The following is an 18923-nucleotide window of genomic DNA, read 5'->3' as shown; positions in this document are numbered from 1 at the left end:
TAACAGAGCAATGAGTCTTCTTGAAGAAAAGGTCAGGGGAACTATTTTTAAACACTACAGAACTTAAAGCTTCCTTCTCAAATGTTTTCAGTGAGACTGTTTCCAAAACTATTTACACTGATTAAACTTCATTTACTGCATACGTATATTTTACATGCACATTATTAAATTTTATGGTGCTAATATTTAAATGATTGATTTAGTGTCTTAGTAGTTAAAAATGATAATGTAGCTTTAAATTTTACCTTCTACACATATATATTTGTTTCTCCATTCAACATCATCAGGTCTTGGAATAGCTTTGGCCTCACGAACTGAAATCATTTGATGGCTCCAACTAAGGAAAAGGAAAAAAAATTGTAGACCTTTAAACTTTTAATTCTGAATGAATAATGTCTGTTTACATTAATAAACTGTCATACTGCTCTGTCACAAGCCTGTATATTATAGTACTTTATAGTAATGAGAAAGTTAGTGTGAAGTACTATATAAAAGTAAGGAATGCTTTGTAGGAAACAAGAAAACTCCACAAGCACTTTAGTATATTTATGAAAACATATGCAAAACAGAACATCATAGATTTCCATGTCATCTTGAATATGGAGTCCTACATTTATTTCTAAATTCAAAATAAATTACAGACTCATAAATTTTTCAGATATTCCTTTGGGAAAAAGAGTTTAAGAGCAGAGGAAGACAAAGCATTTCATTAATGTGCATTCAGTGATCAAGAGAGAAAAAGAAAGCATGCTTACAATAAGCTTTCCCAGTACAAGAAGCTTATACAAAATATTAGTGCTTTCTAACATGTGGTAATTTAGATATTCTTTAACTGTACAAAATCTAGAACAACTCAAAGCAGCCTTTGAATGTAAGCTACTGCATGCTGCAGTTTTACAACAATGGGACCATAAGAAATGATCACTGAAACAGGAACAGGAGTGCAGTTTAGAGGGCAATCTTTTTGAGGCTTGGCATATGCCAAACCTAACGGCAGCCAGAGCAACGTTAACAGTTTTATGTTCTCAACTAGTTCTACCCAGCCATTTTTCAGTTGTTTTTAACTAGACCAGACAACTGGTGTATCACAGCAAAAAGCCTGAAATTCCAACAACAGATCATGATACACCCTAACTATTGGGTAAGAAATAACTGGGTAGCATGCTGCTAGCTGAACTGGTGTTATGTACACCTGACTGGATCTCCTGCTTGTATGGATTTTTTGACATAATGCAAAGATACAGGCAGTGCAAATCATCAGATAAGTCTGGAAGAACTCTGTGCACCATAGGTCATAGAACAGCTGTCATAAGGGCATTAACTCAGCATTGATAAGATAGTTTACATTAGCTAAAAGACTGTGCCTACAGATTCTACAAATTAGCTCAAGTATAGCTCATGATTAAAATCACTTTTAAAAGTCAGCCTGTAATTCCATGCAGCACGTGTATTGCTCTTCAACAATAAACAAAGGGAACCCACACAAAGGGAAAAAACAAGAAACTGGATTATCACAGAAAAACTACAGCTCCAGAACATTGGTTGTGACTGGAAGAAGCAGCAGCTCAACTATCTGGCTGAAGTATTGTTTCACCTCAAAAAACATTTTTGCTTTGATCTCCTTTTTCTTTAGGTTAAACTTGGCTTTCTCCTTCATCAAGAAATAAGAACATTTATAATATACTGGTTTAATAAGAAGCAACAATAAAATCCGTTTCTATCTGTTTAAAAGGCTTTGTATATGAACATGAAAACAACTAGTTTACCTCATTAAATCTTCATTAACCCTGCCTTGGTACCAAAATCAGCATGAGTTAGAAGTGAATTACCAACAGCAAATGATTTGTTTATTGATTTTAACCACTTTGACTTGCACACAACTCCACAACTGCCAATACAAAATGAGTATTCTACACCTTATATTTTAATCCACAGATTAACAACAACCATTTGAACAACTATCTCAGTCATCAGCTATTTCTGGCGTGACTGCCCACATCATGTACATGTACCACATGTAGAATGCAAGAATTTGATAGAAAACCAGGTGTAAGCCTGCGTATGAGTTAAAAGCTTGTATTTTCCAAAGCATTACTATCATGTATTTCTGTATGTAGCTTTGGCTTATGAAATGTGTACAAACTGCAAACATATTGAAGAATATGATCCCTTGTTACCTAATTGTGCCCTGAAAGGACCTGTCAGGAACTGTGCTTTATATTTCATCAAGACAATGTAGCTCATTTTTTTAATCATGTCCATCAAATGTAACTTAACCAACGAATAATGTTAACTTGAAACAAGAAGCGTAAAAGCAGCACAGTCCCCTAAAGATGACAATCTTTATATTCCCTAACAGTATTTTCATTGCAGCAAGGCCTTACTTCAAGGTCTTACTATGTAAAACGACAGCCAAGAGGAAACCTGCTGCCTTCACTCACTGAGGTAGAAATGAAATCAGATACTCTTTAAGGAGGGCCTGGTAAACAGGGACCAGTTTGCAAATACTTTCTTTCAATACATTTCTTTCCATACATTTTTATACTTTGCCACATTCCCTCCATGATCTACAGAGCTTTTACAGTGAAAGTTAAAATGGAGTTTTAAGCATACATATAGCCAGCTGCATCATGTGAAATATCATGCAGACTTGAACTCCACAAGCTCCATGTCAAGCCACTCTATCAAGCAAGATAATTTCCAAATGTGCTGATAAAATGTATAAGCTTCACCCTTATAGTCTTATCTATGCAGGAACTTCCAAGTCACAATTTTAGTAGTAAGGGGAAGAAAATTTACTTCCTATATACACAACAAAAAGCTCAGAAAAACAGTGGAATGAGCAACGTACAAATACAAGGTAACCTGCAGTATATTTGAACAACACAAGGTGATAAAATGACTTCTGGCCATATTCCTTAAATCCATCCTGCTATCAAGAATTATTCACTGCATCAAGTAAAATAAAATATACATTTTAACTGAAACATCTAGCCTTTGCTAGATAGAGGGGGAAATTTAAAATAATGCATCTCAACCCTGCTTTTATCTTCCTGACCAATACATGCAAGAATTGATAAGCTAAGCAATCCAGGCAAGTAATTTCAATTGCTTATTCGGTTCAAAATGATGATCTTCATATATGATTACTGCTGACCATTATACACTGCTCCTTCAGCGAAATGGATCCTGTGTATTAAACTTTGTAGTATTGTGTCCTATGCCACGGAAGGAAATCTATAAGAATCACTTTTATGAAAATTGAAGTAGTGTTTTCTTTAGTAATCTTTTTAACCAAACACACTGCAATTCAATAACTGGCACAGTTAGATGTGACCTGACTTCAGAGCTGTATCATCTGAAATAAAATTGTAAAAAAAATCTGTGCATAAAAAGACTAGTAAATGTTTTACAGGAAAAGAGTGAAAAATACATTGATTGTAGCAATAAAAACCAACAGCACAATGAAAGATACGACTAACAGCCTTCTGTTGTGTCTATTGAACTCACCCATATTCCCACCTATCACACTGTTTCTATCAGTGAATTCAAAGCAAAGTTATCATATACTGTGTGGCACTATGTTTATTCTTAGTGTCTCGCTATCAAACACACAAAAAATGTTGAAACATTTTTTGTCTGCTTTTTCATCAACAATGGCAATAATTTGGGTATTTCTTCTTCATCCAGTTCACAGTTTTACAAAACTACATGGAATTTTGAAAACTTCAAGCCGAACACTCTCCTCATATTGAAACAGGATTTAAAGTTAACAGGGATATAGAGACAATCAAGTCAACAGTAAAACTAAGTTTTATTTCCATAGTAGGAAGAGTTGAAAGTATCATAAGTTACTGCATTAGATGTGACATTTCCCAACCTGATTTCTCAGCTCTCCACAATTTTCAAACAGGATTTGTTAAGGATAATTGTTACATTTTTAGGCTAAATATCATCATTCCATTATTTAAATATTTTACACTGAATGCTGGGAAACCTAGCCAGATATTCATCTGGGTTTTCTTCTTGTTTTGTTTTGCTTTTAAATTCTTATCTAACAGAATAAAATGTCTAGGTTAGAAAAAGACATCAAATACTCTATTAGCATTCCTATTTTCCTTCTGTTTTTTTTTTTTTTTTTCCCATTTGTTTCTTCTGTCAGTTATTACTCCTGCATTACTGTTCTTCTTTACTATTTAAGTATCATAAAATGATTATATACTGAAGAAATGAAAAATTTTAAGAATTCTAGAACACTAAGATGACCTTATTACTTACTCAAATTCTGTAGCATAATATTTGAAGAAGCCTATTAGCAGTTCACCAAGACTTGACTCATTTTTTGAGAGGTAAGGAGGAATGGTACATGGTGCCTGATGAACAAGATGCAGCTGCATAGTAGGATCAAAAGATTCCTGTCAAAATAAAATCAGAGTATGTACATACAAACACACATACAACCTTAATCTAGGTGCACTTTTTTTTATTTTTTTATTTTTACGAAACAAAAGCTGGCCTTTATTTGTTTATTAGAAGTTCAAGAAAAACTTATAAGAAAAAGTTTCTATTATTCTTGTGCTCTTCTGTTAGATATTAATCACTGCAATGAGCTCAAGCAGAATCATCTCATACAGGACTCTCTGACACCAATCCTTGCCTTCAGTTCATTGAAGAATTTTTACATGGAACAATCTCTCAACTAGACTTGCATTTACAAGCTATTAAAACAACATGAGCAGAGGCTGAGGAAGATAGCCTACACCAAGCTGGGTGCAGCTGAACTAACATAGTGTAGGTGAAGATAATTCAGTTATAATCAAGTTACCATAACTGCAATATAGAAACACTCAATCTAAAAAGACGACTTGATTTCTTTTTCTCACAGCATAAGCTTGCATCTCAAACTTACTAGCTCTAATATGAGTCCACACTCTGCCATAAAATTATTTCAAAGACTGCAGTAGCATCTTCTCTACTCAAACTATCTGAAAGAATAAAAAGACTTACACACAAAAAACTTGAATACAGAATGTGGCATTTAAGTGAAGTACATTTTTCTTTCAGAAGCAGTAATGACCTAAGCTATTACAGGATCTCCAGAGATCATCTGTGAAAATCTAACACAGAAGCAAGTTCTGTATAAACTTCAGAATAGACTGAGGCATTTTGTGGGCTACTCTTATTTGTCTCATCTGGCTGGACAGTCAGGAATCCCCAGAATCTAACTCTGTGTATGATATGCTTCAGCACTTCTGCAAAAAGTCAGCTTGGTGCCAGCTGGACTAGATGCCACATGGCAACAGAATGCACAGGTGGGCAGATCTGGCGGCACTCCAGGACTTCACACCGTTCACATCTGTGATAGTGATATATTGAGTCACAGAATTTGCCTTTTATTTCTTGTTCAAGATAAGCACGTGACTTTTACGAGGCATCTATGTTCTAAAGCAAGTAATTTCCTTCAAAGCACAAAAGTATTTTCAGGTTTCAGAAAGAGCTGCAATTATGATTTCTGAAGAAAAACAGACTAAGTAGGGTGGCTTGTTTCAGAAGCAGCTAAGCAGTATTTATGTAACAGAGACACAGTTTTGATTACCTGCAATCACAAGAAAGAAAACTTTTTTTTTTTTTTTTTTAGGAAATTGGTATTTGCTTATACTCTGTAATTACTACTACAGCATACAAGACCAAAATAATTTTGGTATATTTCTCATTTTCATTTTCTTTTTGATATCAGTTTTCAGAGGTTGTAACTTTGCAGCACATTTTGAATACTTAGCTATATTCCTAATGGGGAGAGTAAATGGAAAATGTATTTGCAAATTTCCAGAATGCTTTTTTTCTTTTAATATCTTAATCCACAGTTTTGGTTCAGTTCTGTGGCAATCATATATAGAGTACTCTTTTAATATTATCACTAATCCTATAATATTTTCTTGATTCTCCAGAGGCAAGATAAACAAAAATTTATGCTGAGACAGGATAAAAATGCAGTGTTCTAGAAATTCAGGAACCTGCAAATGGTTTAACTCTTTTGCAGGTGAAAACTTGTATTCGTATATGCTCATCAGCATTTTCAGAGTTATGGCATTGTATATATTTTTGCTCTACTTGTTTTAATCATTAATATTTGTAATGTACTCTGAAGACATTTATACAGTTCATACACTAGAATTTGAATTATTATTACAAACAAGTATATGTTACTGATTCTTACAGCTGTTTACTTTACACTCTACAAAGACCCAAAATACTACAGTATATAAAATTTAGGCAAACATAATTAGAAAATTTAGTAATTAAAAAGAATTCAGGAGATAAAGCTAAACTTGCAAGAACTAGAAAACTAGCTTCACTCATTTTTTCCCCCTCAATTTAAAATGATTCTGCCAAAACACTGTTTGCAGCAACGAAGAGATTAGAAGATACATGATACTGCAAAAATCAGAAAAAATAAACATCATCAACATTTATCAGAGGTATACCTAAGAAAGGTTACAAAACAGGAATAAACAAAACTTTAATTTAATATTAGCTAAAAGGCTTCTTCTGCATCTCGATTATCCTAATTATCCAAGATGGCTGACACCACAGCATTTTCTCACCGATAACATCATGAAATATTCCCTTTACAGCATTACAGGGAGTGTATGCAAAACGAAGTGTAGCTTTCTGACACTATCTCCACATAATTATGAGCAACAGTAAAAAAAAAAAAAAAAGCATACCTCTACAGGGACATCAAGACATAGCAACAATGAATAAAGAAAAATTTTAAAAAGAGCAACTGAAATGAAAATTAGGAGGAAGGCATGAGGAATTTTTCTAGATAAATGACGACGCTGAACTACTCAGGAATAGTTCTTCTGTCCTCAAACAAGCATTTAAGAGATCAGCTATTATTTTTAGGTAAGGAATTAGATAAATGCTCACTAATTACAGTAATAATTCTGCAGAGGATTAAAAGCATACAGATTCACAGAGCTCTCTGGAAATCAACAAAGTATGATATAGATACGACTGCAAAGGCTATGCCAAAAGGGCATTTTCTTGTTACAATTTTGAGGTTACACATGTCTCAAACATACCTTACTCAGTCTCTGAAATAAAAAATATCAGGCAACTCAACAGTTGTTGGAAGGTACAGAAAACTGAAATACTAAATTGGACAGAAACAACACTGCTAAACTTACTAAGAAATAGCAGTCAAAGTTACAGAGGATACAGGGATATTTTCAGTTCACCATAGAGAGAATTAGGTCAGCAGCTGTCATTAGCACACATTTCTGAGTGAAATCTTCTCTTATAAAGTAAGTTGTTTTCACTAAAGAAATGATCAAAAGAAGCAAATTACCCTTCTTATGCTCAAGTTTATTCTATCAATTACCAGGCTTATAAACTGTTTAATTTTACCCATTACATACACTTAAGAATTCATGTATTTTAGATAAGTAGTTTCATATACGTACATGATGTAGTAAATACATAAGAAACACTTACAGGGTAATTTTTTTGGAGGGATGGAAGGATGGGTTCAGGTAGGGCTATAAAAAAAAAGTTCAAAGTTGCTGTGATTCACATATTTCATAGGAAACAGTATTACCTCAAAGGACTGGACTGAAATTCTATCTTAGAAATATCTACTATGAACTTCACTTGCATACATAAAGTAAAAATTACTCCATAAATATTTATATTACTTTATTTTGTATATAATAGTACAAGGAGTTAATTCAGCTAAGAGAAGACACTGTTACTAAGACAATGCTATTTGCAGAAGACATGAAAAGTCTACAGCAGCTGGATACTACTTGACTTTGAAAATTTATGTTAATTCATTGTTATAAGAAATTCACCTAGATTTCCAAAAGGCAAATTATAGCTTCACTCATTTTTTCCCCTTAATTTAAAATGATTCTGCCAAAGCATTGGAAATCTCTATATACTGCATAAATATACACTTTTCAGCTGCTAAGTATTATATACTGAGTCTTGAATATCAAACTTTAAGATAAAACACCCAATAGTTAATAGCTGTTCCTATCCATATAAAATAAATAAATAAAGTCTAATGCTCTTAGCTGGTCTACTGAATGGCAAACGGGATATTAAGATCATACAGACAATAACGATACTAACACAACATAAACTAAACAATTATAACTTTTATAAGGCATAAATGGGAAAACAAACTGCACAATAAAATTAAAAGAGAAAAAACTATCTCCCAAATCTGATAGTGCTAAAGGTGGACAGAAGAAAATCCTAAAGTATCAACATCCTTCTAAAGAATCAGAGCATTGACAGCATGGTTAGCATAGTTCTTGTTCTGAACTTCCAATACTACCATGTCTTTTTACACAGTTACCTGCATCATTCACTAGCAAAAATGATCATTAAGTTCAGCATACAGGACCTTGACTTGGGTCCTGATTCAACCTTCAAACAAGGTCTCACAGAGGAAGCGATGTTAAAGAATCCCTCTTCCGCAGGGACCAAAAATGAGAACAGCAGAATTCTTACAGTATGCTTGGGATACCTTCAGAAATTATAATATGCGAACTAGCAGTTGCTTGAATAATCTTTTTTTTTTAATGGGTGTCCACAAGTATCAAAGTGTATTTTATTTCTATAAGGTTTGGAATATTTTTCTATCCCCTGCCATAATGAAAGAAATGGCAACAAGATCTAGGCAATAAGAGTAATTAAGATACTTCACCTGGGTCTGTAGAATACACTGAGAGGATGGAGTCATGTGGAAAAATTACTTACCACTAGCATTTGCCACAAGTTTCTGTTTTCCTAGTTTATAATGACAGTTGGACCTGCTACCTGGAGGAAGGCTCATTCATAAGACACTGATGTACCTAAGAAATAAACTCAAGCCAAGGTTCTAAGTTTTCTGCACAAGTATGAGAACATTGAAATGCATTAAGAAGGAAAACAGCTTGCCTGGTGAAGATATAGACACTGTTTCCTGCTCAAGAAAACTTTTAAATTACATTTTTTTCTTCCCTTGTACCATCAACAAAAGCCCCATTAGAAAATTGTGTGACTGGGACATAAGCTGTTTTCAATATTATCATATGCATGTAGCAGAAGTAAAAAAAATAATGTGGAATTTGCAGGAACAAAAGATTAGATGCTAGATGCACAACCAGATGACTGCCTTTTTTAGGCAGTAAAGATGACAAAGCACAGTTAAAAGGCCCCTTTGATCTGCAGACTTCTGTTAAGCCTTAGGAAGCTGATTGATCAGACAGATTTCCATGAAAAGAATTATTCAAGTTGTGGCAGCTGCCACAAATGACTACAGCAAGTGCTCTCATGCTTGCAAAGTTGTTAACATTACTTCTACACAGATGTGCTCCGTTGCCTACAGAATGGGTTCAGTGCTGTGACAACAGACTTAATGTTTTTTTTCCACGGAAACAAATCTATGGAATTCCACCACAGCAGATGTACAGAAAACACCACACAGGACAGACATGCTTACATTCTATTGTCCTTGAGATTTGTATGTTAATAATATGCACATGGTGTAGGCATCAAATTTAACACAACCAACAGGATCCTAAACATACAAACATCTTCCTAGGTCCTCTACTACAGATATTGTTGAGCTGAAAGAAAACTGCCAGCTTGAATCAACTATCACAAAAAAGCCCACCCTAGAACAGAGTAATATGATCTTGAAACTAATAAATAGTTGGCTACTCACTCTATAGCAAGTATTCTTCATTCCAGGCCAAATAAGCTGTCAGATGAACTAAACACTGCATTTTTCTAATGGATTAACAGAACAAAACAAAAGTTTAACAAAGCAAAGTGCATGATTTTGCACTGAGTTGAAGTAAACTCAGACATATATATATAGGCTGGGAGAAGAACTCCTTGACGACAGACCTGCTGAGAAGGACTTAGGCGTCCTGGCTGACGAAAAACTTAGTATGAGCCAGCAGTGTGCGCTTGCAGCCCAGAAGGCCAATGGTATCCTACATTCCATCAGAAGAGGGGTGGCCAGCAAGGACAGGGCCCCTCTACTCTGCTGTCGTGAGGACCCCACTGGAGTACTATATCTAAGGCTGAGGCCCCCAACAAAGGAAGGATGTGGAGCTGCTGGAGAGGGTACAGAGGAGGGTCATGAAGACGATCCACGGACTAGAGCACCTCTCCTGTGAGGACAGGCTGAAGGAATTGGGCTTGTTTAGCCCAGATAAAAGAAGACTGTGGGGAGAACCTATTGTGGCCTTCCAATATTTAAAGGGACTTTGTAAAGGTGAGGGAAATAATTTTTTACAAGGATAGATAGTGATAGAACAAGGGGGAATGATTTTAAATGAAAGGGGATTTACATTAGATGTTGGGAAAGTCTTTTTTTTTTTTTTTTTTTTTAAACTGAGAGAGGGGTAATGGAACAGGTTGCCCAAAGAAGATGTAGATGCCCCATCCCTGAAGGTATTTAAGGTCAGGTTGGATGGGGCCCTGGGCACTCTGATCTAGTACTTGATTAAGTGCTTTACAATCCTGCCTTTGGCAGGGGGGGTTGGAATTTGATCATCCTTGAGGTCCTTTCCAGCCCAAGCCATTCTATGATTCATATGATTCAGAAATGGGGAAAAAAAAAATCAAAATAACAAAAAACCTACACAAACTGACAGAAAAAAAGTGTTGAAATGAGTGGAAAGAACTACTAGTTTATACTTTAAAAAATTGAAACAGAAAGAATTAAGCAGCAAAACATGAAATGTGTGTGTGAACTGATAGGAATTTAGAAAATAGTTCTGTAGATTTGTTACTCCATATGATGTGCTCTTCAGTGGTTTCTTGCCTTCCTTTGTGAAATTACTTATCTCACAATAAGCAATGAAAAAACTCATATCGAGTTAAATGACTTCTTACGAGACTCCTTATGTCTTAAGCAGGAATTGTAAACTGCAGAATTACAAATGTGGTCTTCTAGTGACAGAAAGGGATGGGGGAAAGCTTTTTTCAAACTATTCTTCAGGAATCTTTTTAGACTGTATGGGTTTCTTGAATTCTCAGCAGGGGTCTTCAATCTTCTGGTAAAGCTCTCCTGCTCCAAATAGATGTTGAATATTTCAACATACTGTAGACACAAGAAAAACATTCTGCCCCTTGAAGTTAAATATCTCAAGTTCTAATGGTTTTCAACATCAGTCACTTTAGGAAAGTCCACATCAGAGCAAAGTCTAACCACATGGTACACATCCCCTCCCCATTCAGTCTTTTGCACGTGAGAACAAGAACAAACATTCCCTCAGTGTTTGTCTCAAATTCACTTGAAAGTTCCCAAAATTTAAAAAGAAGTTGTTGTTTTCAAGCTTAGATCTTTTCAACACATGCACATTTTTCAAGAACTAGAGCTTGAGTTTATTTTAAACAGTGTCCTGCAAACTTTTTTTTCTTTTTTTCTTCCTTCTTTTTTTCTTTTTAAAGCTGATAACCACCTCCAGAGAGTAGGTCCACTTTTTATACCAAATCACACCACTTGGGAAATGAAGTAAAATCACCTCCTTTTCTATGTGGAAGATGATTTCTGCCAATGTTTAACTGTTTTAAAGAGCAAAGCTACACAAATATAAACTTCAAAAATGACAGTTTTAACATGCAAAAACATACTTACTCTGTAAATAGTGCAAAACCATCAATACAAGACTATAGCTGCTTAAAGTACCACGGCTGGCATCATTTATGTCATGAAAACTCGCCCACTTCTTAACAACCAGTACTAATGGACGAACACGTTTCTCAACTGTAAATAAAACAAATACTTCTCAAAAAAAGCACATTTAGCTAGGCAACAGTTAGTCAATTTTTGCTCCTTCTTGGTCAACGTGATACCATTCTTGCATTCTATGGTTACCTTCTGCAAACTTTTAATAGAACGTACTTAATTGTTATACAGCTTCTACCAATCTTACAAAAGTCACAAAAAATATCTGCATTTGAAAAGTAGTCATTTGAGGAGTAAAATCTAGAGATACCTAGCCAGCATAACTCTCGCAATGTAGTTTGCAGCTAAGACAAAACTGGATGCACCGCACCAGTCAGCAAGGCAGCATTGCATTCTCAGTTCTCTCCAGTATATTATATAAATTTCCTGAATTAACTTGCTATCAGGACAGACCAAATGTAGATGTTTTAAATTTATATGATGTAAACTTTGAGGGTAGGGAAAATAATTCTTATGATTGGTAGAGAATAAGATTATGTTTAAGCATTCTTTGGAGTCTATGAAAAGAGTAATCATGTGCTCAAATCTCAGTTTTGTAATTTGCCTTGGTTTAAGTAGGTTTCTTTTCTACACAAATGCATACAGCATGAGGAACAAGAGAGAGGATTCATAAGCCTTGGTTCAGTTCCAGAGCTATGACAAAACTGGCAAGACTTGGTGGAAAGAGTCCTGGGATGTCTGTCAGAGCAGACAGTCCTGGGCTTTTTAGGAGGGAGAGACAGGAAGGGTGAGGTGGGGTTGTGCTGTGTGTAACAGAGAGGCTAAGCTGTACGGTGCATGCTATTGACAATGACACAGCTGAGAGTCTCTGTTGCTGTGAGAGCCTACTACATAGGTCATCCAGACAGAAGGACAACACTGGTGTATTAGTCTCTAAGAAATAAAGGGGTATCTCTAGATCAGTTGCCCTCACCCTTACAGGTGACTTCAACTTCCTAGACATTAATTAGAAATACCACGCACTTGCTACAAACAGGATCAAGAAATTCTGAAAGCACACTGATGATAACTTCTTGGTAGAGGTACTATAGGGAGCCTACTAGGAAAGATGCCCTGCTAGATTCGATTCTTGTAAAGAGAAGGCAAAGCATTAATTGTTAGTCACTGTGGTGACAGTGAACATGAAATAGCCAAGTTCAAAATTGTTGGCAGAAGTAGGAAAAGGGACAGTAAAAGTTCAAGGCCGCAAACTGGAGCACATGAAATTCAACACCAACATGTGAAGGAACTTCTTCACAATGAAGATGATGGAGCACTGGAACACGCTGCCGAGGGGGTGCTGTGGATTCTCCTTCTCTGGAGGTATTCAAGAACTGCCTGGATGCCTACCTGTGCAGCCTGCTGTGGGGGGCCTGCTTTGAAGTGGGTTGGACTCAATGATCTCTCGAGATCCCTTCCAACCCTTACAATTCTGTGATTCATTCATAGATATGGGGAGAGTAGACTAAATTAGTTTTGCTGGCCTTCCAGAAGAGGCCACCTAGGAAGAATGAAAGAAGTTTTGAAACTAGGATCCCTTCCACCGCTTTTTAACATCTAGATTCTTATCTGCCACATAACAATTTGTGGGAAATTTGCAGCAGAAGCTAGAAACAACTGTATCAACATTTGATACAAGCCCTCACCCACAGCCATGAATTGAAAATGGTATCCTATTCTTTTAAAACTCAGAATTAAATTTCTTTCTGGCCAAAGATGTATAAAGAAATTATACTTAGTGTCTTATCCTGAGCAAGAGTTAGACCCTCATAATAAAATGAATATGTAACACTGAAATGGCTCTCTTTGAAATCTTAATCAAAATTAACCATTAAAGGTAACCTCTACTGATAGCTTCCTACATCTGCAACTCCCTTGCAATGAACATCTTGAGTACTGTGTTCAGTACAGGGCTCTGCAGTTCAAGAAAGACAGGGAGCTACTGGAGAGACTCCAGTGAAAGGCCATAAAGATGATCAGGTCTGGGAGAGACCTGAGACTGATCACCCTGGAGAAGAAAGTCTGAGAAAGGATCTTATCAATGCTTATAAATTTATAAAGGGCAGGAGGCAAGTGGATTGGGCCAGGTTCTTCAGCGGTGCCAGTGGCAAAAAAAGGGGCAATGGGCACAGACTGGAGCACACAAAGTTCTATATGAACATGAGAGAAAAACTTATTTACTGTGAGGGTGACAGAGCACGGAAACCAGCTGCCCAGCCTCCTTCTCTGGAGATATTCAAAACCCACATGGACACTTTCCCTACTCTAGGGAACCTACTTTAGCAGTAGGTTGAAGTAGATGATCTCCAGAGAGCCATTCCACCCCCTATGATTCTGTGATTCAATAATTAGCCTGAAGTCTGCTTCTTAAGTATGGATCTACTAAAAAAATACTGTGGTACTAAGTTTGAAAAGCTTAGTTTACTAGATTTGCAAAGCAGACTTCTCATTAAGAAGAAGTCTGCTTCACAATCCTCTGGAACACAAAACCCATATTATTTTGGGGTGAGTATAAGAACTGAAGCAGTATTTTATATTTTTCCAAGAAAAGATTCTATAAGAACATAGATCTACAGCTAGCTATTAGCTACACACACTGATTAGTAACTGTCAGGAAACAAAATAAAGGTAACAGTATAACGATGTGTTTGACATTGTTCCCCTTCCTCTCCCTCCTTATCTTCAGAAAACTTTACATCTTCTAACAGATATGTGGGCCTTAGTATGAAGAATCTTTGTTACCTTCTGAGTACTACAGTATTCATTAGAAACTAGCTGATACATTGGTTTAATCCAGGCATGTCCAACCCAGGCATGGCCCACAGATGGCCCAATATGGCTGGCAATGTGGCACTCCCAATGCCCCTCACCATAGAAGTGACAGCTCTTCAGCACAGAGCAGCCCTAGGTATGCACCTATCGCTCAGCAACAACCAAACCAACAGTACACTGTTAACACTGTCATCTGAAACCAGAGCACGGAGATGGCAGTGCTGACTCAAGTGATGGCAAATAATTGCATGCATTTTGATTCACTGGCTAAATACGGTGCTGTGAACAGTGAACAATATGCAGCCATGCTTTCCATTTCAATAAAGGAGTTTGAAAATAGGTTTTGAGATTGCAAAGGAAACTGATTGATGTTTGTGACACCATTTTCAGTTGATATAAATAGATTACCTACAGATTTTCAAATAGAATGTATATAATTGCAATCAGATATGCAACTTAAAAATCTGATCGCATCTCTTCACCTTTTGTAAGACCTCTCTTACCAGAGGGAAAGATACTTTGCTTCACAATCACACCTTATCCATGTCATTGCTTTTCAGCAGTACACACATTTGTGAACAATTGTCAAGGATCCTTCATCAAGGATAAAGCACAGGAAGAGTAAAATTTCAGCAAAGATCTCTGATGAACACTTTGAGGGTTCACTAGCCACTTCCACTAAACCACGTATTAGTTTTAGAAAAACAAGTTCAAATATCCCACTAGTTTTCTGTTTTTGTTCTCTTTTCATTACTTTTAAGAAAAATATTAAAAAATAAAATGCTTTGTTACTTATAAATGAACAATATTGTACATTTTACAAGGGCTGTTCTGAAAGTAATGCCTCCTGTATTATGTTGGTCCATAATGTCAGAGGCAGACGGTGGTGGTATGGCAGCAGAGGCTGAACTCTCTCAACAATATTCCATTATTTTGTGACTATTTTGGGAGCAGAAGAGCAGTCTGACAAAGTGGCACCTGAATGGAAGTGTATATGGACCAAAGGTGTGGAATTGAGTTCCTCCACATAGAACAAAATGCACCCATTGAAACTGATGCTTGCTGAACATTTATGGAGATCAAACAGCAGATGTGAGCACACTGAGGCAGTGGTTGGCATGTTTCAGCAGTGGCAACAATGGATCACCTCTGCTGGTGCACATTTTTTTTTAAGAGCGCAGCACATAGGCTCATTCATCATTGGTGAAAATGCATGGCTAATGTGGCAACTATGTTAAAAAATAGTGTTTTGTAGCTGAGAATTTGCCCTTCATAAGTGTTATAGTTCCCATGGAAATAAACAGGAGGCATTACTTTTAGAGCAACATATTTGTTGCCAAGACAACATCTATTCACTCAATGCAGCCATGCAAGTCAGAAGGTTGGACACTCAGGGTTTAATCCATGCATTTAAAGTGAGAAAGAAATTTAGCTTATATCTAACTAATGTAGCTAATTGGTAATTTTATATAGTTCCTTACTGAACTGAATTTTCACAGTCTATCAATACCAAAATAAAACTAAGCACGTTAAGTTTATAGAAACAAGGAAATAAATTAAAAACTTACCGTATGCATAGGTTCTCAGAAGGAATGTATTTCTTATTCCTACAATATTATTTACATTCAAGTCAAACTCCACACAGCTGTTAGGAAAAATAAAAAAATCAATAATCATAGTACTAATTTCAAAATATTTATTACCAACCAAGTGGCAGAGGTGGAGAAATGCATCCTTAAGATAACTATACTTTAGAAGCCTCCCAAACAGTACAAGTAAAACAGTTTGATTCTTGTTCCAGTTTTGTCTACAGTAGTTGAATCATTTATAGACTACAACTGCATGATCAAATATGGCTGTATTTATGGAGAACATACATAGATACAAACACAGAACACAGAACAGTTTATCATAAAATTGTTGGAATTCTAATAAATCTTTCTCCCAAACAAAATTCCAGCACATGATCTACCATGGATACATTTGATGCCTCCAATATATTCATTCATGCCAGTGAACTGAAAAGGATATGCAACTGGAAGAAGTCAAAATGTAAGAATCTATTTGTTGCAATGATGACTAGGAATAATTAGCAAGCATTTTGAAATGAATATTATTCACTAGTAAATAGTGCATGTTATTTGAAAAAATAGTGGAAAAAAATAAATATGGATCATAACTATTCCGGAGCACACAATTTTTAATAATTGTTTCATTTTTTGTTTTTAATGATATAATGACGCAAACAAGCATTACGTGCTTTATTTTTATCTGCTCAACAAGGAAATTCAAACTGCATACTGTCTACACACGTTCACTGCCCATACTAAAAAACCTATGAGGGTTGCTCCTAAGGTAATGCCTCTCGTTTTATTTTGCTGGCCTGCAACATAAAAGGTAGTCAGTTGTACGGCAGTAGAGATTGAACCTTTCCACCAACATTCCACTATATGTTGTTGCCACACGACAGATGGCAGCAGAGTAGCAGTCCAACAAAATGGTATCTGACATGAAAACTCATAAAGCAAAGGTGTGTCACTCAATTTCTTAATGTAAAAACGGCACACACTGACAGACATTGACACTTGCTGAACTTCTACAGTGATCAAACAGTGGATAAGAGCACAGTGAGGTGGTGAGTGGTTTCAGCAGCAATGACAGGAGGTCACCTCCAGTGGTGCAGATTTTTTTTTTCGAGAGGAGCATGCAGACTCTTGTCCATTGCTGGCAAAAATGCATAACTAATGGTGGTGATTATGCTGAAAAATAATGTTTGTCAGGCATAACTTCCTCTTTGTGAATGCACGCTCATTATTCCTCATAATTTTCTTTCATTTCATATGCCTGGGAATGGTTTCAAGGAAGGTTTCATCACCTTCCAGGGACTGGGTCCTTCTTCTTGCCCTTCCTGAACATAAGCGGCATTTGCTTTCCTCTGTTTTTCAGGTACTTATGCCAGTTGCTATAATCATGCAAAAATTATAGGGTGGCCTCACAATCACATCTGCCAGCACTATCAGCACTCGTGAGTGCATGCCATCAGAGCCTGTGGATAGCACAAGGGGAATGGTTTTAAAGAGGAGAGATTTAGGCTAGACATTAGGGGTAAATTATTTATTCAGAATGTGGTGAGGCACTGAAACAGGCTGCCCAAAGAAGCTGTGGATGCCCTATCCCTGGAGGCATTCAAAGTCGTGGTGGATGTGACCCTGGGCAACCTGCCCAAGCAAGAGGAGACTAGAACTTTTTGATCTTTATAGTCCTTTCAAATCCAAGCTCTTCTATCATTTTATAACTTGCAAATGACCAGTTCACTAAAGTATTTTCTAACCTGCTCCTCCTCCACTAAGTACACCCTATCTGTTCCAGTCTTTGTCCTTAGCGTTTGGGACCTGGGATTATTCTAAGTCAGTCCTGCAAGTAAGGAAGGCATTCAGTACATCAACCTTTTCACTGTTCTGTGAAACCACACCCCCAGCCCCATTCAGCACTTTATCCACATCTTCCCTACTTTTTCCTTTGATAATGATGTATTTGTAAAAGTCCTCCACATTGCCTTTGATGTATCTTGACTGACTCAATTCCATTTGGGCTTTTAAATTTACTAACTTCATCACTGGATGCCTAGACAGTGTCTCTGTTTTCCTTCCAGGTTACCAATCCTTGCCTCCATGCTCTGTAAGCTTTCTTTCTCAGTGTTAGATACTTACTATATCTGATAAGAAGTACATTGCTCCCTATTATAGCATATTCCTCTTGGTTACTTATTTTCATTGTGTTCACAACAAATACAAAACCAATAAAAGAATATATAACACATATACTTCAGTCCAATTACTTCCCCTTCGTAAAAAAAAGGCCATGAAACTAGTACATAACATCATGAATCACACATGTAACACTACATTTTGTTTAAACACAGAATACCTCTCTAGAAGAGGGAAGATTGTTTTCATGATTTAAAATATTTTCTCCCTTTTAGAAGACTATGCCATTGCAAAAAACTAAAGATTGTTTTAGTATTGTTTGCATACTCTAAAAAGCTGTGAACTGGTCCTTAAGTAGCTCAATAGTTTAGCTGTTTACACAGAAAGAAAAATTATTTTTCACAACAGTTTACTTCCTATCTTTTTTTCCCCCTGTTACAACGCATCTGTCAACTGGAATCTCCTAAAATTGCCTGTAGAAATACACAATGTCCTGCTATTAGTTCACATTGCAGAAATGAAACAGCAGTCCCATCAGAAGAAGAGTTTTGGATCATCAAGGAATTGCTCTGCCACTGCATGCTAGCTGTACAAATCTGCAATACAACTATAGCACAACAAAAACAACAACAAAAGACTGCAATGGGCTAGCTTATATAGAGAGCACAGACTATTTTCCCTTGTCAAAGTCCAGGAAATGAAGCTGA

General features: G+C 36.3%; 1 protein-coding gene across 3 annotated transcripts in view; it reads right to left on the bottom strand.

Moving 5' to 3' along the window:
- Window positions 1-18923, bottom strand: part of TENT2 (terminal nucleotidyltransferase 2) — a 41424-nt gene that overhangs the window by 7599 nt on the left and 14902 nt on the right. For all 3 annotated transcript variants that reach the window (XM_031610183.2, XM_090132676.1, XM_031610184.2), the window contains exons 10-14: window positions 16078-16154; window positions 11648-11776; window positions 7501-7544; window positions 4279-4415; window positions 246-337 (exon numbers count right to left, since the gene is read on the bottom strand). In XM_031610183.2, coding sequence (XP_031466043.2) covers window positions 246-337; window positions 4279-4415; window positions 7501-7544; window positions 11648-11776; window positions 16078-16154 — 479 coding nt within the window. The remainder of the gene's footprint in view (window positions 1-245; window positions 338-4278; window positions 4416-7500; window positions 7545-11647; window positions 11777-16077; window positions 16155-18923) is intronic.

This window comes from Phasianus colchicus, chromosome Z (genome assembly GCF_987193195.1).
Source record: "Phasianus colchicus chromosome Z, bPhaCol1.hap1.1, whole genome shotgun sequence".
In the NCBI taxonomy this organism is placed as follows: Eukaryota; Metazoa; Chordata; class Aves; order Galliformes; family Phasianidae; genus Phasianus; species Phasianus colchicus.
This window is presented reverse-complemented; position numbering and strand designations above follow the sequence as displayed.